Source organism: Capsella rubella, unplaced genomic scaffold, assembly GCF_000375325.1.
Source record: "Capsella rubella cultivar Monte Gargano unplaced genomic scaffold, Caprub1_0 scaffold_3, whole genome shotgun sequence".
NCBI lineage: Eukaryota > Viridiplantae > Streptophyta > Magnoliopsida > Brassicales > Brassicaceae > Capsella > Capsella rubella.
In genome coordinates, this window is record NW_006238921.1 from 7,185,178 (window position 1) to 7,206,481 (window position 21,304).

The window sequence follows — 21,304 nt, forward strand, 5'->3', positions numbered from 1 at the left end:
TCCATCACAAGAGGCCAAACAAAACATATAAGTTTATGTTTCTTTATGCAACTTGAGAAAAACCAAGCAACACACTCTCTCTTTCTCTTCTTATGATCCTTCTATATTATCTTGTGAACCAGATTGGTTTCAGTTATTTGTGGAGGCTGATATATACTTTAAACGGGGATGACACTTTCTTGCGTCTAGCAAATATATATCTAGAGACCAGTTGTGATGATGCATATATATGAAATGCTAAAACATTCGAAATGCACAATTGATCAGAGATTCATGAGATCTACAAAAGAAAAGGGTGGTGTTGAGAGCAATGGACAAATCAAGATCTTGTTACAATTGGATTCATCAAAAGGACACTATCTTTGAAACCAATCCCAAAGTTGACGAGAGACACATTTCTATAGATACATGATAACTTCCCTAACTTTTCAGACTATTGCAAAACATCACACTAAGAATCCATCAGAGATGACTACAAGATAAGGGAAGGAGGCGTGCATACGGTGCTAATCAACAATAGAGCTTAATGACTTTAGAGACTCTTGCAAAGAACACGGGACACATACTTGTGCTGAACTTTATAACATCTCTCATCCATTCTGGTGCCACTCTTTGGAATGTTCCGAGCGATAAAACGTTGTAGAGCAGCTCAGATTCTTCACCAGTTGAGTTATTTATAAAAGTTAGGCTGAAGGACAAACCTGTTACGGTAAAAAAATCAGGGAGAAAAACATCAGCATCGGTGCTTTTCTGGTGGCTGATGATATCAAATAAGTTGGATGGATTAACAACCCCGAGAATCAAAAGTAAATAGGTCTTGCATGAAAACAACCCAGAGAAGGATACAGTGGATTAACTTTACGTTAAAATAAATTACCAGTTGTTGGGTGAGAGGCTACAATGCAGACGTGTTGGCCTTCATTATTAGTTGATAATTTCATTCCTAGCAAGTGCTCGCCAAGAGCTTGAAATGTACAACTAGCAGAACTACTTGATCCGTTGTAGGCTGTTTTGCAGCATTGTGGCTGAGAAACCAAGAGAGTTTCCTTGAAACAAAGCAAGAAAAAATATTAGTAGGGATAACTTTACGATCCACAGGGGTTTGTGAAGCAAGATGCGCAACACTGAGCTCAGAACTGAAAAGGATAAGAGGTGACTTTTTTTACCTTTGCCTTATGATGTTTGCTAATGTGAGGTGATACTATGTCCGCTTCCTCAACATCTTCTGACAGTCTGCTACGTTTTCTCATGCTTCTTGTTGTAACTCGAGCAGTTTCAGGAGTATTTGTCTCTTTTCTTCCACTTTGATCTTTGGTGTTGCGAGGATGTCCCTCTTGGAGCAGTTCTTTAAGCTTGACAACTTCTTCAGAAAGTGCTTGGTCTGTAAAAATAAACTCGCTCTTATAGGTACAAGGACAAAAATTACTCAAAACCGAAACACCCAAAGATTTTATCCTAGACAGTGTTATAAGCAAGTCGTCGTCACTCTCCTCCATGAAGCAGTTCACAGTAGTATTATCTCAGAAAAACTTCATACCATGTCCGATTAAAAGGCTACATTCCACGACACATGCAATCTGAGCAGAAACTATCATTAAATATTTGCTTCTTACTCTTTTCTTCTTCTTCCTTGAGAAGATTTTGATACTCTTGACACTTGTCGTCCCTGTCAGACCTGTGGAACAAGATTGATATGGTTAAATTTGCAAGGCCCCAACTTCTCTTAAGAAAAAAACACCTCCACAGGGGAAAAATTAGCACGGTAATATGATGTACAGACCTGATCGATTCCATTTCATTTCTCATCTTCTCCACTGTCTCCAGCAAATTCTGATTTTCATTTCTCAAATGCTGCATCAACTCCTCCGAGGCTGCATAGAATAAAAATCAAAAGATACACTAAGAACGTGTTCAAAGACTTGGGACACATCTCCACATTTTACAAAAGAAACCCCAGTTTTGTGCATCCCAAACTGCAATTTGAAATTCTGACTTCAGAAAACGATAAAGTAGAGAGGAATTGGTACCTGAAACAAAGTTTAGGAACTTCTCTTCATTTTCCTTGTTAATGTCATTGAATTCGGAGAATTTCTTCTTCTGGAAAAAAGGAGATCGAAATCAAAATCGAACCCAGATACGCAAAATTAGATGAAAACTGAAAAGGAGGAACTATGTGGAAAACCTTGAGTTTGGTGTATTTGTCGTAGAGCTTGGCGTAGAGAGCTTCCATTCTTCTGCAACTGAAGAGTGAAGAACCAAAACAAAATTGGTAAGGCGACCCGAAGAAAAGATGCAAAAATCGAAGAGTTTTACAAATTCGATTCAAGAGAGCAACACATACGTATCGTTTCCAGATTTGAACGACGAAAACTGAATTCGAAAAGATCCCCAGTAGTGCGATTTTTAATTCTAGGGCAATGTTTTTTTTTTTTCTCTAGTTAATTTTTAAATTTTTTTTTAAAGGTAGAGAGCGCTGCATTTTAATAACTATAATTTTTTTTTTTCACCCAGTGTTGTTGTTGTGTTGGTGTGATTAGTGATTAGTGATTAGGAAGCTTTGCATGTTTAATGTGTCCGTCCGTGTCCAAGTCTTCTATATGGGTTTTGAAGGAGAGAGGCAATATTTTTCTCATGTATTCAAATTCAAAACTAAAATAATGTTTATTGATAGAAATGTTTTGGTTTCTGCATGCACTCCTATATATAAACAATGAGCAACCTCAGTTGGCAAAATAGTTAGTTCGTTGTCACCTTAATTAGACGATGATCTCGGCCTTTGCTAGAAACTGACTTTTATGTCTCCTTGCATTTGTTATTAGTGGAAGTAAATTACAAAATAACATGGTAACTAAAGATGATAACACAAAAGATAACCCATTTTTTTTTGGGTTAGTTTGAAGGTTAAATTTACAGTATATATTCCCAAAGAGCAATGTATGTTTTGACCTGAATGACATTCATATATATTCCATAACAAATATTTATCAAATCTGACTGTTTAATTACGTAGTTTCTGTATGGGACCAAGTCTCCCGGTTTACGGTTTTTCATATACATAGCTTTGGGTTTAGGTTCCGGTTTACTATTTGTTTTGTACTAGTTTCCCGGTTTGCTATTAAGAAACCGGAAAATGTTTTGGTGTTTGGTTTGGTTTTGTGTCATCTCTTTCGTCGCTCAGTTGTGTTGTTTTCTTCGTCGTCCTTTGAGATGAAGAAATGGAAGCACCTTCGCATAATCTTTTCTTCGATTATATAGATTCATCTCATATTCACTGTGGCTTTACTTTCTCTTTGTCTATGGCGCATCATCTGAGATTGTTGAATTCTTTAGGTTTATTTATTTCCCAAATTACGCAATTCAAACGCCATTTGCTCCCCATGATTGGCTCTTGTGACATTAATTGGGTTCATGCCCATAAATTGGGGGTTTTAAGTTGGATTACGAGTGAAGAAGGATGACTACAGTGGAAATTGATTTTTGGTTTCATTTCAGTCAAATTGTGGGCGTGAATTAGGTTTGTGAATCTCATTGGTACTGTATTGGTGTATTTTTGGTTGTTTTTTATGGACTATTGTGATTGACATTGCTTACACTGTGAGTCAATCTTGAATCCTTTCTATAGAGTTGTTTTGTGATTGGCGTTGCTGACACTGGGATTCTGAACTGATCAGGGTCTACTGGTCTGGTGATCCCAATTTCATGTTGAAGCTCAAAACAATATTCCAACAGAAGCAGTCCCTTTCTTTGCTAGGTATGTATTGATATAAACTCATCATATCAGAGGCTTTCCATTGCATTATGCCCTTCTCTTTTCCGAGTTTGCTGCTTCTGTTACTAGGCTAGTCAGGAGCATATAGTGTGAACTTAAACCAATAAAATTCTAACAGGCTAACGGTGAGTCTTTAGGGATACTTTTGTACAGGCTAACGGTGACCCTTTTGTAACAGGCCAACGGTGAGTCTTTAGGGATACCGTATCCTATAAATCACAAAAGAGAGTAAAATTGCAGCTAAATTGTAATCCTGAATCAGTTTATGGATTCGAATGTGAGTAAAAGTTATATTTCATATTTTGGCTGTCTGCATAACCAACCAATCTGATTCAATTAAATTAGACTTCTTTCTACTTCTTGAGGTTTGTTTTGCTTCGGTTCAGTTATAAATTGCTCGAACAAGGAGGAGTAAGAACATCTAGCATTTTTGGGAGAAAGCGTTCAAAAATACAACAACGAAGGACATTGCCTACAGTCTCTACATTGTGAGTCAATCTTACATCTCTCTGTTCTTCACATCACATTATCTGTCACCTTGGGAGATTTAAACTAATTATTTAATTTATTGATATTGTTAATTTGATCTTCGAGTCTCGCGCAACACCTTCACGTTCTTTCAGTCAGAAAATATATATTTTTAAATGTAATGAACGAAACACGCTTGGTGATCTACTGTAACATTTTCATGGATTATTCGCTAGGTTTCATCTGCTTTTGAGCGACAATGGAAACAATCGTCGTTGACTATCAAAATTGCTTCATCGTCATCCTCGTATCCCTATTCTCACTCCTTTGCCTCTTTGTATTATACTTCAAGAAGCCGAAGGACTCACGAGCCTGTAATGTGCCTCCGAGCCCTCCTTCTCTTCCGATAATCGGTCATCTGCACCTTATACTCTCTGTTCTACCTCACAAGTCCTTTCAGAAACTCTCCAAATATGGATCTCTTCTCTGTCTCCGCATCTTCCATGTCCCCATAATCCTCGTCTCCTCTGCTTCTGTGGCCTACGAGATCTTCAAGACGCATGACGTGAACATCTCATCCCACGGCCACCCTCCAATTGACGAGTGTCTCTTTTTTGGCTCTTCAAGCTTTGTCATGGCTCCTTATGGAGATTACTGGAAATTCATGAAGAAGCTCATGGTCACAAAGCTGTTCGGACCTCAGGCACTCGAGCGTTTACGAGGTGCCCGTGCAGATGAACTAGAACGGTTTCACGCAAGCCTGCTTAGTAAGGAAATGAAGAGCGAGAATGTCGAGATTGCTAAGGAAGCAATGAAGCTGACTAACAATAGCATCTGCAAGATGATCATGGGTAGGAGTTGTTTAGAGGAGAACGGCGAGGCAGAGAGAGTTAGGGGACTGGTCACCCAGACATTTGCCTTGTTTAAGAAAATTTTCTTGACACAATTACTGCGCAGGCTGTTTGAGATACTCAGATTCTCACTGTTCAAAAAAGAGATATTGGCTGTTTCCTCGAAATTCGATGAGCTTCTTGAAAGGATTCTTGTGGAACACGAAGAGAACCCCGACTATCGTGATATGGACATGATGGATGTGTTGTTGGCAGCTTATCGAGATGAAAATGCGGAGTATAAGATCACTAGGAACCAGATCAAGGCGCTGTTCGTGGTAAATTTTATTTTTTAGTAAGTGCATTCATTGAGAATCCAAAACAACATCATTGATTTTTCTGAGTTTTCTGACAACAGGAGCTTATCCTTGGAGGCACTGACACCTCAGTGCAAACAATTGAGTGGACAATGGCAGAGATCATTAATAAGCCTAACATCCTTGAGAGATTGAGAAACGAAATTGATTCGGTTGTAGGTAAAACAAGGTTGATTCAGGAGAAGGATCTACCAGACCTCCCTTATTTGCAAGCGGTCATCAAGGAAGGGCTAAGATTGCACCCACCAGGGCCTCTCTTGGGAAGGAAAGTCATAAGGGAATGTATGATTGGAGGCTTTTACGTACCAAAGAACACAACTCTTGTAGTTAACGCTTATGCCGTGATGAGAGATCCTAGTTCTTGGGAAGATCCGGATGAGTTTAAGCCAGAGAGGTTTCTAGCTTCTTCAAGAAGACCAGAAGAGGAGAGAGAGCAAACCCTAAAGTACCTTCCTTTTGGCAGCGGAAGAAGAGGATGCCCTGGAGAAAATATAGGTTATATATTTGTAGGAACCGCAATAGGAATGATGGTGCATTGCTTTGACTGGAGAATCAAAGAAGACAAGGTTAACATGGAAGAGACTGTTGCTGGAATGACCATAAACATGGCTCATCCTCTTAGGTGTACTCCTGTTGCTCGAATGCAACCTTTAAATTCGAATCCGCAGAATTTCAGTTCGTGAGTTCATGAATTCTGTTTAGTTGGTTACTTTTGGTTTATTGTGTGATACCGTAAAAACTTCTATATTGTTCTCCGAGTTTAAGTCGCGACTTTTAAGGTCGATTTCGTTCTTCTCCTATTTGCAACGATGTGAAATTTTGCTTCTTACCTTCAACTTCTAGATTTTCCAAAAGAAAAAGAAAAACTTTTCTTCTAGTAGTTAATAAACAAAGCATGGCCATACAATGGAAGCCAAAAGATTATACAGTCTAATTGTATAGTGGTTAAACAAAAAAAAAAAATCAACAAAACCAATCTAAACAAAATGATTATGTGAATGAAAGCTATTATATATTGTACATTAATTAAAAGGTGCCTTTATCACTCTTGTAATTCATATACTACATAGTGTAAAGCTCTTGTCTAATAATTTCTTTAAGCATTCAATCATATACCAAGTGTCATTTTCCAAAAGTGAAGAAATTGATTTAGTTTTACTCTTTTCTTAAAAATGACGCTTGATATATGATTCAGTTTTACTTTATACATTAATACTAGATTTTAACCCGCGGTACACCGCGGGACAATATTTCTAAAATGTATTTTTTATTAAAATTTTTTTGGTATATAAAAGTGTACAACTATACTTGATTGTTAATTCTATGATTTAACCCGTATAATTTATTCTTTATATAATCGTAATTTGATCGAATTAATTAAATAAGTATAATATTTAAAATAATGAAATGATATTGACATAAGATTCGTTTACATAGTATAATTTCATATTAAAATATTTTATGAGTTATACTATAGTAGACCACCCGTAAAAATATCTATAATCATAATTATGTAAATTATAACTCGTTCCATCATATAACCCGTGTTACACAATTATCAATAATATTTTAGTACATCCATTTTTATATCGTTTGAGTAATATACATCCGTTTCTAAAAATTCAAATTGCAACATATTCAAAAAAAACAATTATATTTTTATTATACATATGTTTATGTAATAATATAAATTTAAAAACAAATAAGATCATATAAATATGTTGGAGAAATATTTGATTTATTAGGGAGAGATTTTAGGAAATTTATTAAATGTAATAAATATTGATTTATAGTTTTGCAATTTTATTATGATTTAATTATAAAATTTATCTTAAACTTTTTCTATTTAATCAAATGGCAATGGGTTAATTATGAAAATATCACAAAATTAAAGGGTAGAACACAAAAGATACTTCAAAAATGTTAATATAGATTCATAGATTCTCGATAAAGTTCCACTTTTTACTTTAGGCCATGAGCACTATGTACACCCTAGGTCTTAAACTATGTAAAAACCTAAACTTTCATCCTATGAATTTTGTGACATTTACTTTCTTAGCAAAAAGAGATTATTGCCAATTTCCAATACACTTCCAAGATTTTCGAAAAAGGAAGAACTTGTCTTGTTCTATAGTAAACAAATCATGCCCTCATGCCTCATATCAGATTCGTGGATTCTTTATAAGCTCATTTCTCTTTGTAATTTTTGCCTCTTTCTTCACTCTGGATCAATAATGGCAGCGTTTATCAGCGTTGGCTTTCAAAACTGTTTCATCTTCATCCTCTTATGTTTCTTCTCACTCCTCTGTTACTATCTCTTTTTCAAGAAACCAAGCGGGTCAAGCCGTGGTGGCTTTGATCTGCCACCGAGTCCTCCCTCTCTTCCGATCATCGGTCATCTTCACCTTCTCCTCTCTGTTCTAATCCACAGATCTTTACAGAAACTCTCCTCCAAGTACGGACCTATTCTCTATCTCCGCGTCTTCAGTTTCCCTGTAGTCCTCGTCTCCTCAGCCTCAGTTGCTTATGAGATCTTCAGGACTCACGACGTGAATAATTCGTATCGTGGCTTCACTCCGACCGATGATGCCCTTTTTGCCGGAGCTTTCAGCTTCATCTCCGCTCCCTATGGAGATTACTGGAAGTTCATGAAGAAGGTCCTGGTAACAAACTTTCTTGGACCTCAAGCGCACGAGAGGTCACGTGGTGTCCGTGCAGATGAGCTAGAGCGGTTTTATATGAACCTGTTCGACAAGGCCATGAAGAAGGAGATCGTGGAGATCAGTAATGAAACGTTGACGCTCACTAACTACACCATCAGCAAGATGATCATGGGGAGGAGTTGTTCAGAAGAGAGTTTCAAGGCTTTGGCTACCGAGTTAGATGTTTTGACAAAGAAGCTTTTCTTTGCAAACACGTTGCGTGCGGGGTTTAAGAAGCTTGTTGTCTCACTGTTTAGTAAGGAAACAAAGGTAGTTTCCGACAGATTCAGTGAGCTGCTGGAAAGGATTCTTGTGGAACACGAAAAGAAACTAGACGAGCATCATCAAGGTACGGACTTGATGGACGCGTTGTTGGAAGCTCATCGTAATGAAAATGCAGAGTATATGATCACAAGGAACCATATCAAGTCGGTTATCGCGGTAAATGCTCGTCCCATCAAGTAGTAGTTTCATTGAGAATCAAAAGTGTTATGCTTCTAAGATAAAACGTTTTGCAACTTGCAGGATCTTTTATTTGCAGGTACTGATAACTCGGTGAAAACAACACAGTGGGCAATGGCAGAGATCATAAAAAACCGTAACGTTCTTGAGAGACTGAGAGGAGAAATCGATTGCGTGGTAGGAAAAACGAGGTTGATTCAAGAAACTGATTTACCAAACCTCCCTTATTTGCAAGCGGTGGTTAAAGAAACGATAAGACTGCACCCGCCTGGTCCTTTCTTTGTAAGGTTCTCTAAAGAAGGGTGTATGATCGGAGGGTTTTACGTACCGGAGGAGACATCACTTGTTGTAAATGCTTATGTTGTGATGAGAGATCCTGATACTTGGGAAGATCCTCTTGTGTTTAAGCCAGATAGGTTTTTATCATCTGCTTCGAGATCAGAGCAAGAGGAGGAGAGAAGAGAGAAGGCGATTAAGTTCATTCCTTTTGGAAGCGGGAGGAGAAGCTGCCCTGGAGAGAATCTAGCTTATGTCATTATGGGAACTGCAATTGGAGTGATGGTGCAGGGATTTGAGTGGAGAATCAATGATGAGAAAATCAACATGGAAGAGACTGTTGTAGGACTGAGTTTGACCATGGCTCATCCTCTTAAGATCACTCCTCTTTCTCGATCCTCAAACCCTTTAACTTCGAATCGCTGTCAGTGAACGAACAAGGACGCTTGCTCTGCTTTGTATGTTTTTCCGTGTTCAGTTTCCCGGTTTTTTTTTTGGTTTAGTTTAGTTTATTATGTGAAACCGTAAATAATTGTGTACAGCTCTTCGGTTTAAGTCATATATCGGTTCATATTCACCGACCTCACTGGTTCAATCAATTTCTGATGTTGTTCTGTCTCAGTATCAGGCGATAGATTTGAGAAAAGTTTTTGATCTCTGCTTTATGTGAGACTCTGTGACGTTGATTGCCCAGAAGGAAGAAAGGTTCAAATGTGAAGGGATTTGTAATTTGATGAAAGGGCTTTTTTTTTTTTTTTTTACGGAGTATATATATTGGGGTGATGAAGAAAAATACAGAGATTTCAAGTAGTCTTTATGGTGGGTTGGTCTTGGGGAGCGTAGTGTTCTCTAGAACAAGTCGTTAAGCATTGTGATATTTTATGTATTGTGCGTTTCGATTTTGTGAGATCAAAAAAAGGAAGAGATTGAAAATTCTGGGCTTATCTATTCAATTATAAGCATTGTGTATTGATTCATAAATTTTTCTTCTTTCTTTTACTTGAAAATCGTGAATCTGGTTTCTGATAGCATTTAAAAGAGAGAGAGAGAGAGACAATGGTGTCTCGGAAGCTGATTTCTCCAAGGGTTACTGTTCAAGTTAATCTCCTCCATGGAGTTCCCAAACATCCCATTCAATGGTTTGGCCGGACACCCAAACACAAGAAGGTGGATTTGGGATTTAGACTCCTTGAAATGTTCAGTACCGTTTTCAGCCTCAAGTTAATATATATAAAGCTGGTCACTTTGTTTGATCAGCTATGTGAATTCATGAATGCTGGGGGAACATCAGCTAACAACTTTATCTGCGGTGACACTAGAGATGGTCAAGGTACTCTATATTGATATGTCTTCCATTATTCTTGTTTGTTCCAATGTTTTGGCTTCTTTCTATCCTAGGAACTTGATGTTGCTGCTCTGGAGTAGACCACAGTTCAAGTAAATGCATGATATGTTTTTTGGTTGGATCAAAATCAAATCCAGTAACATGGTCTTTATCAACACATCTGTCTTAGATTCTTGTAGATATCAATTTTATTTGTCAAAAGTCAATGACTTTTGATAGAATAGTGAACTATCTTGGTCCTACACTAGTAACCACGATGGATAAAATACATTATACTTTTATGTTATATGTACATCAGATTAAGATGGGTGATTCTTGATTAGCAAAAATCCTCTTTCTCATCTTCCTCTTTCACTTTGGCAGAAATGATATTCATTGACTTTCAAAACTGCTTCATTTGTATCCTCCTATGCCTATTCTCACTACTTTGTTACTCTCTTTTCTTCAGGAAACCAAAGGACCCTCGACTTGACTTTGATTTACCTCCGAGCCCTCCGTCTCTTCCGGTCATCGGTCATCTTCACCTTCTTCTCTCTGTTCTAGTCCATAGATCCTTACAGAAACTCTCCACCAAGTATGGATCTATTCTCTATGTCCGGGTCTTCAGTTTCCCTGTAGTCCTCGTCTCCTCAGCCTCAGTTGCTTATGAGATCTTCAGGACACACGACGTGAACATCTCGTCTCGTGGATTCCCTCCGACTGATGATACCCTTTTTGCTGGATCTTTCAGCTTCATCTCTGCTCCCTATGGAGATTACTGGAAGTTCATGAAGAAGCTCCTGGTTACGAACTTGCTTGGACCCCAGGCACTTGAGCGGTCACGAGGAGTCCGTACAGATGAGCTAGATCGGTTTTACAAGAACCTGTTTGATAAGGCGATGAAGAAGGAGAGCGTGGAGATCTGTGCGGAAGTGTTGAAGCTCGGTAACAACAGCATCTGCAAGATGATTATGGGGAGGAGCTGTTCAGAGGAGAATGGTGAGGCTGAGAGAGTCAGGGCTTTGGTTACCGAGTTAGATGCTTTGACAAAGAAGATTTTGTTGGCAAACATGTTGCGCATGGGGTTTAAAAAGCTTGTTGTCGCACTGTTTAAAAAGGAAATGATGGATGTTTCCTGCAGATTTGATGAGCTGCTTGAAAGGATTCTTGTGGAACACGAGGAGAAACTAAACATGCATCATCAAGGTGCGGACTTGATGGACACCTTGTTGGCCGCGTATCGGGATGAAAATGCAGAGTATAAGATCTCTAGGAACCATATCAAGTCGTTTTTCTCGGTAAATGTTCCTCTCATCAGGTGGTTTTAGTGAGAATGCATAACTGTTCTCCCTAAGAAAAAACATTTTGTAACTACAGGATCTCTTATTTGCAAGCACTGACACCTTGGTGCAAACAACACAGTGGGCAATGGCGGAGATCATTAACAACCTTATTGTTCTTGAAAGATTGAGAGGAGAGATCGATTCCGTGGTAGGAAAAACAAGATTGATTCAAGAAACTGATTTACCAAACCTCCCTTATTTGCAAGCGGTGGTCAAGGAAGTGCTAAGACTGCACCCACCGGGGCCTCTCTTTGGAAGATTCTCCCAAGAAGGGTGTAGGGTCGGAGGGTTCTATGTAGCGGAGAAAACAACCATTATGGTTAATGCTTATGCTGTGATGAGAGATCCTGGTTCTTGGGAAGATCCTGATGAGTTTAAACCAGAGAGGTTTCTAGCTTCGTCAAGATCAGAACAGGAGAAGGAGAGAAGAGAGCAAGCAATTAAGTACATTCCTTTCGGAAGCGGAAGAAGAAGCTGTCCTGGAGAAAATCTAGCTTGTTTCTTTATTGGAACTGCAATTGGAGTGATGGTGCAGGGATTTGAGTGGAGGATCAAAGAAGAGAAAATTAACATGGCAGAGGCTGTTATAGGACTGAGTTTGACCATGGCTCATCCTCTTAAGATTACTCCTGTCTCTCGAACCCTAAGATCATTAACATAGAATGTGCAGAACAGGAGGTAATGAATCTTTACAGGTAACCAGGTAGTCTGCTGTTTTATGTGAGGGTACAGCGTTCGAGCTTTTTGATTTAGTTTGGCTTATGTGTGGAACCTTAAAGAACTGTATGTGTTATTTCTTCGGTTTATTCGTGGATTGTTTCATATTTTTCGGTTTATCTTGTCGAACTGCAATCATTGTGTACTGTTTAATGTTCCACTTAATATTCTATATATGATAATATCACTGAAGTACATCGAGGCTGCAACTTGCTAGGAAGGTTTTAGTTTATCGATTTAATTGTTTCTTTTTTCTAGCTAGTATCCAAAGAACAACTGATCTCAGTGTATATATTATTGCTAAAGAAACATTTCAGATACTCTTCATTTTAACGTTACATATATGTCAGTACTTTACATAAAACAATACCTTAGATCATACATTATATTCTTGAGATAATACTCTTCATCTACCTCTCACACTTTGGGCAAAAATTGCAGCAATGATGACAGTTGACTATCAAAACTGCTTCAGTTTCATACTCCTCTGCTTCTTTTCACTCCTCTGTCACTCTCTCTTTTTCAAGAAACTAAAGGATCAACAAGGTGGCTATGATTTGCCTCCGAGCCCTCCGTCTCTTCCCATAATAGGTCATCTTCACCATCTCCTCTCTTCCCTAGCACACAAATCTTTACAGAAACTCTCATCCAAGTACGGACCTCTTCTATATCTCAGCATCTTCAACTTCCCTGTAGTCCTCGTCTCCTCGGCCTCCGTGGCTTACGAGATCTTCAAGGCCCATGACCTTAACATCTCGTCCCGTGACAACCCTCCAATCGACGAGTCTCTCTTAATCGGATCTTCGGTTTTCGTTGGCGCCCCTTATGGAGATTATTGGAAGTTCATGAAAAAGCTCTTGGTTACAAAGATTCTGGGAACACAAGCACTTGAGCGGTCAAGAGGCGTCCGTGAGGATGAGCTAGAGCGGTTTTACACAAGCCTGCTCGATAAGGCGACGAAGAAGCAGAGCGTTGAGATAGGTAAGGAAGCAACGAAGCTCATTATCAACAGCATCTGCAGAATGAGCATGGGGAGGAGTTTTTCAGAGGAGAATGGTGAGGCTGAGAGAGTGAGAGGTTTGGTAACCGAGTTAGATGGCTTGACGAAGAAAGTTTTGTTGGTAAACATATTGCGCTGGCCGTTAGAGAAGCTCGGAATCTCACTGTTCAAGAAGGAGATAATGTATGTTTCCGACAGCTTTGGTGAGGTACTTGAGAGAGTTCTTGTGGAACATGAAGAGAAGCCAGACAAGCATCAAGGTAACGACCTGATGGATGTGTTGTTGGAAGCTTATGGAAATGAAAACTCAGAGCATAAGATCACTAGGAACCACATCAAGTCGTTGTTCGTGGTAATCAAATGTTCTTCTCATTAGGTTTGTAAAACATAAAAACCGAAAACCCATTTCTGATTCACAAACGTCTAAAAACTTTCAGGAGCTTTTCCTTGGCGGCACTGATACCTCAGCACAAACTATACAGTGGACAATGGCTGAAATCATTAACGACCCTAACATTCTTACAAAACTGAGAGAAGAAATCGATTCGGTTGTAGGAAAGACAAGGCTGATTCAAGAAACAGATCTACCAAAGCTCCCTTATTTGGAATCTGTAGTCAAAGAAGGGCTAAGATTGCATCCGCCATTGCCTCTTGTGGTAAGGACGTTGCAAAGAAGTGGTGAGATCAAAGGGTTCTACGTACCAGAGAAGACAACACTTGTAGTTAATGCTTATGCTGTGATGAGAGACCCTAGTTCTTGGGAAGATCCGGATGAGTTTAAGCCAGAGAGGTTTCTAGGGAAGAAAGGGGATGAGAGAAAAGCCTTAAAGCACATTGCTTTCGGAAGCGGAAGGAGAGGCTGTCCTGGATCAAATCTAGCATCTATTTTCATAGGAACCGTAATTGGAACAATGGTGCAGTGCTTTGACTGGAGAATCATAGGAGACAAGGTCAAAATGGATGAGGCTGGAGGAATCAACTTGACCATGGCTTATCCCCTGAAGTTGACTCCTATTCCTCGAATCGAGCCTTTCATTTTCTAACCTTCAGATTCCAAATTCGTCATCTCCATGAATTTGCAGAAGAATCACACTATCCTCTGTTTTTTCTCGGTATCATATAAAGTATAAACGATTTCCCGGTTAACTTTGGTTTGTTTTAATTTTAACGGTTTACAATATCAAAAACCGCAAATATTGTCCTAAAACAATGTCCCGGTGTGTGTATTATTATTACTTGTCATCTTCTTTTTCTCTTCAGTAAAGGAGAAGTACAAAATAGAATACGGGTCGGGTCAAAACTAAAAAATTAACCCGATTTTAACAATTGGATACTTCAAAATTGGATAATAAAATGGGTTTGGATACATACATCGGATACTTTCCATACCTAATTTTAAGATTATATTATTTCCATAACTAATTTTATGATTTTCTAATATTTCTCTAACTATTTAATATAATATATTAAAAGCAATTATCATTCTTTTTTGACATTTATTTGATATTATTTTAAATTTATGATATTATACTATATAATAAAAATATTTAATAAAAATTTAATTTTTTCTACATATGTTGCAATTTGAATTTTTCAAAACGGACATATAATACTCAACTACATTTGGTTAAATATTATGGACAATGATTTAAAATCAGTATGACCAATATTAAAACAATTGTTACATGAGCATATTTAAAAGTTTCATAAGTTTCAAAATATTATACTTAAAAGATTAAAATTTAAAAATAAATTAGAATTTAAAATAATAAAAATATTTTTTTGAGACATAATTATTATTGGTAAAATATATTATATATCAAACTATGTAAATTTTAGATAGTTCACGGGTAGTTTGTCAAAATCACAATTATAATGGTAGAGCGAGTTATGAATAACGGTTTTTGCAAAATGAATTATGTTACAGGTTGATACTTCATAACAAAAATTGTAAGTATGTAATTTTTACGTATATTTCTACTTTTACTACAAAAAGGGTCAATTGAATAAATTTTTTTTGTGCTGTTAACTTTTCACTGTTTTTTTAATTGTATCAAAATTCAATGTATTATTATTTATTCAATTTTTCGTTTATTATTTTATTTAAACTTATTATACAAATATATAATTCACTGTAATCGATTACATTGCAATAAAATTAAAATGTACCATATCCTAATCCGCTAAAATTTATATATAGTTAATTATCTCCCCCGCGCTGTAACGCGGGTCCGAACCTAGTCAGAGAGTAAAGAAACTCATCACTGTCTCGTTTGCTTTCTACTGGTACGGTCGTTGGTCGATTCAGTTACTGCTGGTTTCTTTTTTTTTTTTCTTTTTTTTGCCGTCTTTGGCCATCTTGGAATCGGTGAATTTTAGGTCGATTTTGTTTTATTATGCAGCTTAGGAGTCTGGCCTGGAATCGAGATATGACCACAAGTATCCAAAAACATTCTGATCTTAATGTATATATTACTTTAAAGACTCAAGATTCCTTCATATACACATTCTTCCAAAAACTATAGTATATTTTAAGTAATGAACATAAACAATATTATATCTGATCATACATATATTCGTTGATTCTTGGGAAGATAATACTAGTCTGGTTTCATTTACCTTTATCACTTTGAGCAAGAATGGCAGCACTCATCTTTGACTTTCAATACTGCTTCATCATAACCCTTCTATGCCTCTTATCACTCCTATGCTACTATTTCATCTTCAAGCACCCTAAGAACTCACGGCTTGTTGCCTATGGCTGTGATCTGCCTCCAAGCCCTCCATCACTTCCGATCATAGGCCATCTTCACCTTCTCCTCTCTTCCCTTGCTCACAAATCCTTACAGAAACTGTCATCCAAGTATGGACCTCTCATCCATTTTCGCGTCTTCAACTTCCCTGTTGTCCTTGTTTCCTCGGCCTGCGTGGCCTACGAGATCTTTAAGGCTCATGACTTGAACATCTCGTCTCGTGACAACCCCTCAATCGACGATTCCCTCTTGATTGGATCTTCTGTCTTTGGTAGTGCTCCTTATGGAGATTATTTTAAGTTCATGAAGAAGCTCCTGGTTACTAAGCTCCTTGGACCGCAGGCACTTGAGCGGTCACGAGGCATCCGAACGAACGAGCTAGAGCGGTTTCATTCAATCCTGCTTGATAAGGCGATGAAGAAGGAGAGTGTTGAGGTTGGAAAGGAAGCAACAAAGCTCAGTAACAACAGCCTCTGGAGGATGTGCACGGGGAGAAGTTTTTCGGAGGAAAATGGTGAGGCTGAGAGAGTCAGGGGATTGGTTACTGAGTTAGATGGCTTGACAAAGAAGGTGTTGTTTGCAACTTTGCTGCGCACGCCCCTTGAGAAGCTTGGAATCTCATTGTTTAAAAAGGAGATCATGTGTGTTTCCAACAGCTTTGACGAGGTGCTGGAGAGGGTCCTTGTGGAACATGAACAGAATTTGGATGAGCATCAAGATAGGGACATGTTGGACGTCTTGTTGGCAGCTTATGGAGATGAGAAGGCAGAGCATAAGATTACCAGGAACCACATCAAGGCGTTTTTTGTGGTAAAATTTCCTCTCATTAAGCTGATATCATTTAAGGATCAAAAGTTTTCTTACTAAGAAACATTTTGTATCTGCAGGAGATTTTCTTTGCAGGTAATGACACCTCAGCACAATCAATACAGTGGACAATGGCAGAGATTATTAACAAACCCACAATTCTTGAGAGGTTGAGAGAAGAAATTGATTCTGTGGTAGGGAAAACAAGGTTAATTCAAGAAACCGATCTACCAAAACTCCCCTATTTGCAAGCGGTGGTTAAGGAAGGACTCCGATTGCACCCACCATTGCCTCTCTTTGTAAGGACGTTCCAAGAAGGGTGTAAGATTGGAGGTTTCTACATACCAGAAAAGACAACACTTCTTGGTAATGCTTATGTTATGATGAGAGATCCGAATGTCTGGGAAGACCCTGAGGAGTTCAAACCAGAGAGATTTCTACCTTATTCAAGATTAGGGGAAGGAGAGGAAAGAAGAGAGAACACACTTAAGTACATTCCATTCGGGAGTGGAAGAAGAGGTTGTCCTGGATCGAATCTGGGTTATATCTTTGTTGGAACCGCAGTTGGAATGATGGTGCAATGCTTTGACTGGAAAATCAAAGGAGACAGGGTTAACATGGATGAGGCTGGAGGACTAAACTTAACTATGGCTCATCCCCTAAAGTGCACTCCTGTTCCCCGAAGCCAGGGTTTACTTGCTAATCTGCAGATGCCCTCAAGTTCGTAATTTTCAGATGTCTTTGAACCTCTGAACTCACAGACAAAGAAAGGTCCTGAAATTTCGTTAATCTGGTAAGGAAAATCTGCTCTAAGTTGTCATTGTTTCAATTTACTATGTTTTTTGTTTGATAATCACGCTGTACTGTATGATACTATAAATTGTATGTACAACATTTTATATGGATTTTTCCATTTTCTGAATATAAAAAACTAGAAACTTGTCTATTTTTGCCACTTGTTCTTAAGAGTTTCTTGAATCCCTTGAGCATAGAAATGTTATTAAGTAGTAGACACACTCAGCTCTCATTTTGCATTCGGTTTGCATCTTTGATTGGTTCATCTACTCTTAACTTTATCTTCCAATTTTTACCATCTCGACTTCAGTTCTGTTATATAGAGCAGTTTGATCTTTGACTTATGTGGTTTCAATCTACTGTTTCCTCTCACTATTGAGTTCATTGTAAGATTGGTGAGTTCTAGGTAGATGCCTTTTTATCTGATTCGATTTGGTGTCATAGAGCAGTTCAATTCTAGAATTTTAGTGATGCAGGTTGTTCTTCGTCTAGATTGGTAGAAAATTTCCATACTCAAACGCAATTCTTATGCCTTGGGAGTTAATCCATTGATTAGCTATTTGAATTATCATTAATCCTAATTTTATCACTGTGTAACATGGCATATCTAGCTGATCATGTGTGAGATTAAATTGTAACCTTTGAATGGTTTTTGTTGTGACTTTTGTTGGGATTGTTGGACTACAAAAGAAGAAAATTTCACTCGTGTAAGGTTCTGTTTTTGGGGGTTTTAGATAAGAACGAGATTTACAAAAGGCAGTTTTTTTTTTTTGGCTAAGATATATAATCATTTCTAACTGATAAAAGGGACAAACAAAGAATGCTGCAATTCCAAAAACTGAGAGTCTTTATGTTTCTGCGAGCTTGTTTCGGTTCATAATTGGTTGCAGTTGAGCTGCTTACGATTGTTACGGCACAGTGGCAGTCCAATTCTATCTTGAGAATCTCGAATGTGCTTGTTCTGATAGCTAGTTCGTTGGTGGCTCATAGGGTAAGTTCTGGTGATTAAAGGGGAATATGGAGATTTTTTGCTTTAATAAAGCTGCATTGCGTTTTGAGGGGAGATCAATGTTTGGTCTTTTGGTATTTAGACTGTCCTCCTCACCTAAGCAGCACCAGGCATATGTGTTTGCATGAATGAGATCTTTTATCTGTGTAGGATTTACGAAAGAAGAAACAACATCCCGAGCCCAGAGGTTTTGGCTTTGATGATGTTCAGTCATTACCATCTTATTAAGTGACAAAACGCCCTGTAAGTTTTCAGAAATTTCGAGCATTTACATTTTAGGACTTGAAAATGTTTGGTCTTTGTTGATTGATTACAAGGAACTTACTGGGATGGTTGGTTAAGTTCAAATTAGTTATCAGTAATCCAGACTTGAGTGCACTTTCCTATAGATACTTGTGTTGCTAATTGAGTGTTTTTTATGCCAGAGGCTTAAAAAACGTTTACATATCTATTGCCATAAAATCTGCGTATTCCACATGCAAATTTCTTATATACAAGACTCATAAGATCCACGTATAAACTTATGTGTCAGTACGTGGGGGTTTCTGAAGATTCAAAATTTCACTTATTATTTAATGATCATTATGATCACGAGTGTCAAGGAACTTCTGATCTGAACTTTTCTTGTTTTTATAATATATACTTTCATCTTTCTTTAATTTACAGTCTTCAAGAAAGAAAAATTATTTCTTAAAATAAAACAGCATCCAAGATTATTGATAAGAGGATACTCTGTTTCATTCTGCCTCTTCAATTTGAGCAATGGTAGCAGTGATGAATGTCGACTTTGAAAGCTGTTTCATCTTTATGTTCTTCTGCTTATTTTTACTCTTATGTTACCCTCTCTTCTTCAAGAAACCAAAGGACTCACAAGGTGGCTTTAATTTGCCTCCTAGCCCTCCTTCTCTGCCCATCATTGGTCATCTACACTTGCTTCTCTCTACCTTAACCCACAAGTCCTTACAGAAACTCTCCTCCAAGTATGGACCTCTCCTCCATCTCCGCATATTCAATGTCCCTGTAATCTTTGTTTCCTCGGCCTCTGTGGCGTACGAGATCTTCAGGGCACATGATGTGAACTTCTCTTTTCGGGGAAACCCCCCGATCGGCGAGTCCCTCTTGGTCGGTTCTTCTGGCTTTTTCACAGCTTCTTATGGAGACTATTGGAAGTTCATTAAGAAGCTAATGGTCACGAAACTACTTGGACCTCAGGCACTAGAGCGGTCACAACGCATCCGTGTAGATGAGCTAGAACTGTTTTACACGAGTCTGTTTGATAAGGCAATGAAGAACGAGAGCGTTGAGATTAGTAAGGAAGCAATGAAGCTTATTAACAATAGCATCTGTAAGATGATTATGGGGAGGAGTTTTTCTGAGGAGAATGGTGAGGCGGAGAGAGTTAGAGGCTTGGTGACGGAGTCAACTGCCTTGACAAAGAAGATTTTTATGGCAAACATGTTGCACAGTTTTCTTAAGAAGCTCGGAATCTCACTGTTCAAAAAGGAGATAATGAGTGTTTCCTGCAGATTCAATGAACTGCTGGAGAGGATTCTTGAGGAACAGGGAGAGAAACTTGACGAAGATCAAGACATGGACATGATGGCCGTGATGTTGGCAGCTTACCGGGACAAAAATGCAGAGTGTAAGATCACTAGGAACCACATTAAGTCGTTGTTCGTGGTAATTGTGTCTCTTATTAGGCAGGATCGTCTATAATCCAAATAAAACTATTTAATTGTCTTGTAACTTAGAAACGTTTTCAACTGCAGGATCTTGTAGTTGCAGGCACAGACACTTCAAGACATGCAACACAGTGGACAATGGCAGAGATAATCAACAATCCCAAGGTTCTTGAGAAGTTAAGAGAAGAAATTGATTCCGTTGTAGGGAGAACAAGGTTGGTTCAAGAAACAGATCTACCAAACCTCCCTTATTTGCAAGCGATCGTAAAGGAAGGACTGAGATTGTACCCGCCAGGGCCTCTCTTTGCAAGGACATCCCGTGAAGCGTGTAGGATCGGAGGATTTTATATGCAGGAGAAGACACCACTTGTTATCAATGCTTATGCTGTGATGAGAGATCCTGATTTTTGGGAAGAGCCTGATGAGTTTAAGCCAGAGAGGTTTCTAGTTCCAGGAAAAGAAGAAGAGAGAGAGCAAGCACATAAGTACATACCTTTTGGCATTGGAAGGAGAGGCTGTCCTGGATCAAATCTAGCATACATCTTCGTTGGAACTGCAATAGGAGTGATGGTGCAGTGCTTTGACTGGAAAATCGGAGGAGATAAGGTTAACATGGAAGAGGCTCGTGGATCATTGGTCTTGACAATGGCTCACCCCCTTAAGTGCATTGCTGTTGCTCGAACACCAAACCTGCAGATTCCCAGTTCCTGATTGGGAAAATACCACAAAACTGAATGCATATCTATGTGGGAACTTTAGTGATCACTAATCAGGACAGAGTAGTGTAGCTTAAAGTAAGACTTTCAGCTTTCCATCATTTCACACCTGCTTCCAAAATCATGAAAAACATTTATTTTATTATTTAATAAATAAAACATTGAAGATTTGTTCAATTTTTTTTCTTTTTAATGTATGATAAAAAAAAAAAGAATCGTGAATTTTAAAAAAATACAAAAAATCCTATAACGGTCGAGTAAAGTAGATCCGAAA

The 21,304-nt window shown here is 38.2% G+C and overlaps 7 protein-coding genes across 10 annotated transcripts; 6 read left to right on the forward strand and 1 right to left on the reverse strand.

Annotated features, from left to right (window-relative positions):
* Nucleotides 1-252: 252 nt before the first annotated feature.
* LOC17890990 lies at nt 253-2,450 on the reverse strand. The gene is made up of 8 exons (XM_006298211.2): nt 2,342-2,450; nt 2,183-2,240; nt 2,028-2,097; nt 1,781-1,871; nt 1,614-1,675; nt 1,167-1,381; nt 878-1,046; nt 253-701 (listed from the first exon to the last, which is right to left on the reverse strand). Exons 2-8 carry the CDS (start codon nt 2,228-2,230, stop codon nt 511-513), a joined length of 846 nt encoding a protein of 281 aa, XP_006298273.1. The 5' UTR covers nt 2,231-2,240; nt 2,342-2,450; the 3' UTR covers nt 253-510.
* Nucleotides 2,451-3,191: 741 nt separating this feature from the next.
* LOC17892261 (cytochrome P450 705A22) lies at nt 3,192-6,244 on the forward strand. 4 transcript variants are annotated; one of them, XM_023786587.1, is made up of 6 exons: nt 3,192-3,514; nt 3,672-3,751; nt 3,948-4,046; nt 4,156-4,257; nt 4,474-5,405; nt 5,486-6,244. In XM_023786587.1, the coding sequence occupies exons 5-6, from the start codon at nt 4,497-4,499 to the stop codon at nt 6,125-6,127; spliced, it is 1,551 nt and encodes a 516-aa protein (XP_023642355.1). In that variant the 5' UTR covers nt 3,192-3,514; nt 3,672-3,751; nt 3,948-4,046; nt 4,156-4,257; nt 4,474-4,496; the 3' UTR covers nt 6,128-6,244. The 4 variants fall into 4 exon arrangements, with proteins under 4 accessions (XP_023642355.1, XP_006297444.1, XP_023642356.1 ...); XM_006297382.2 differs by having other exon boundaries at nt 3,192-3,751; XM_023786588.1 differs by having other exon boundaries at nt 3,948-4,257.
* Nucleotides 6,245-7,678: 1,434 nt separating this feature from the next.
* LOC17892741 (cytochrome P450 705A22) lies at nt 7,679-9,878 on the forward strand. Its single transcript, XM_006299968.2, has 2 exons — nt 7,679-8,587; nt 8,672-9,878. Exons 1-2 carry the CDS (start codon nt 7,679-7,681, stop codon nt 9,314-9,316), a joined length of 1,554 nt encoding a protein of 517 aa, XP_006300030.1. The 3' UTR covers nt 9,317-9,878.
* A 694-nt stretch (nt 9,879-10,572) lies between these two features.
* On the forward strand, nt 10,573-12,463 carry LOC17892963 (cytochrome P450 705A22). The gene is made up of 2 exons (XM_006297395.2): nt 10,573-11,506; nt 11,586-12,463. Exons 1-2 carry the CDS (start codon nt 10,595-10,597, stop codon nt 12,210-12,212), a joined length of 1,539 nt encoding a protein of 512 aa, XP_006297457.1. The 5' UTR covers nt 10,573-10,594; the 3' UTR covers nt 12,213-12,463.
* Nucleotides 12,464-12,565: 102 nt separating this feature from the next.
* LOC17892751 (cytochrome P450 705A20) lies at nt 12,566-14,501 on the forward strand. Its single transcript, XM_006299002.2, is given in 3 exon segments — nt 12,566-13,620; nt 13,706-14,299; nt 14,301-14,501. Coding segments are annotated over 3 exon segments (1,545 nt in total). The 5' UTR covers nt 12,566-12,711; the 3' UTR covers nt 14,343-14,501.
* A 1,386-nt stretch (nt 14,502-15,887) lies between these two features.
* On the forward strand, nt 15,888-17,720 carry LOC17890640 (cytochrome P450 705A20). Its single transcript, XM_023786271.1, has 2 exons — nt 15,888-16,831; nt 16,909-17,720. Exons 1-2 carry the CDS (start codon nt 15,908-15,910, stop codon nt 17,554-17,556), a joined length of 1,572 nt encoding a protein of 523 aa, XP_023642039.1. The 5' UTR covers nt 15,888-15,907; the 3' UTR covers nt 17,557-17,720.
* A 1,652-nt stretch (nt 17,721-19,372) lies between these two features.
* Nucleotides 19,373-21,151, forward strand: LOC17893394 (cytochrome P450 705A20). The gene is made up of 2 exons (XM_006299799.2): nt 19,373-20,312; nt 20,402-21,151. The coding sequence occupies exons 1-2, from the start codon at nt 19,395-19,397 to the stop codon at nt 21,023-21,025; spliced, it is 1,542 nt and encodes a 513-aa protein (XP_006299861.1). The 5' UTR covers nt 19,373-19,394; the 3' UTR covers nt 21,026-21,151.
* The last annotated feature ends 153 nt before the right edge of the window (nt 21,152-21,304 follow it).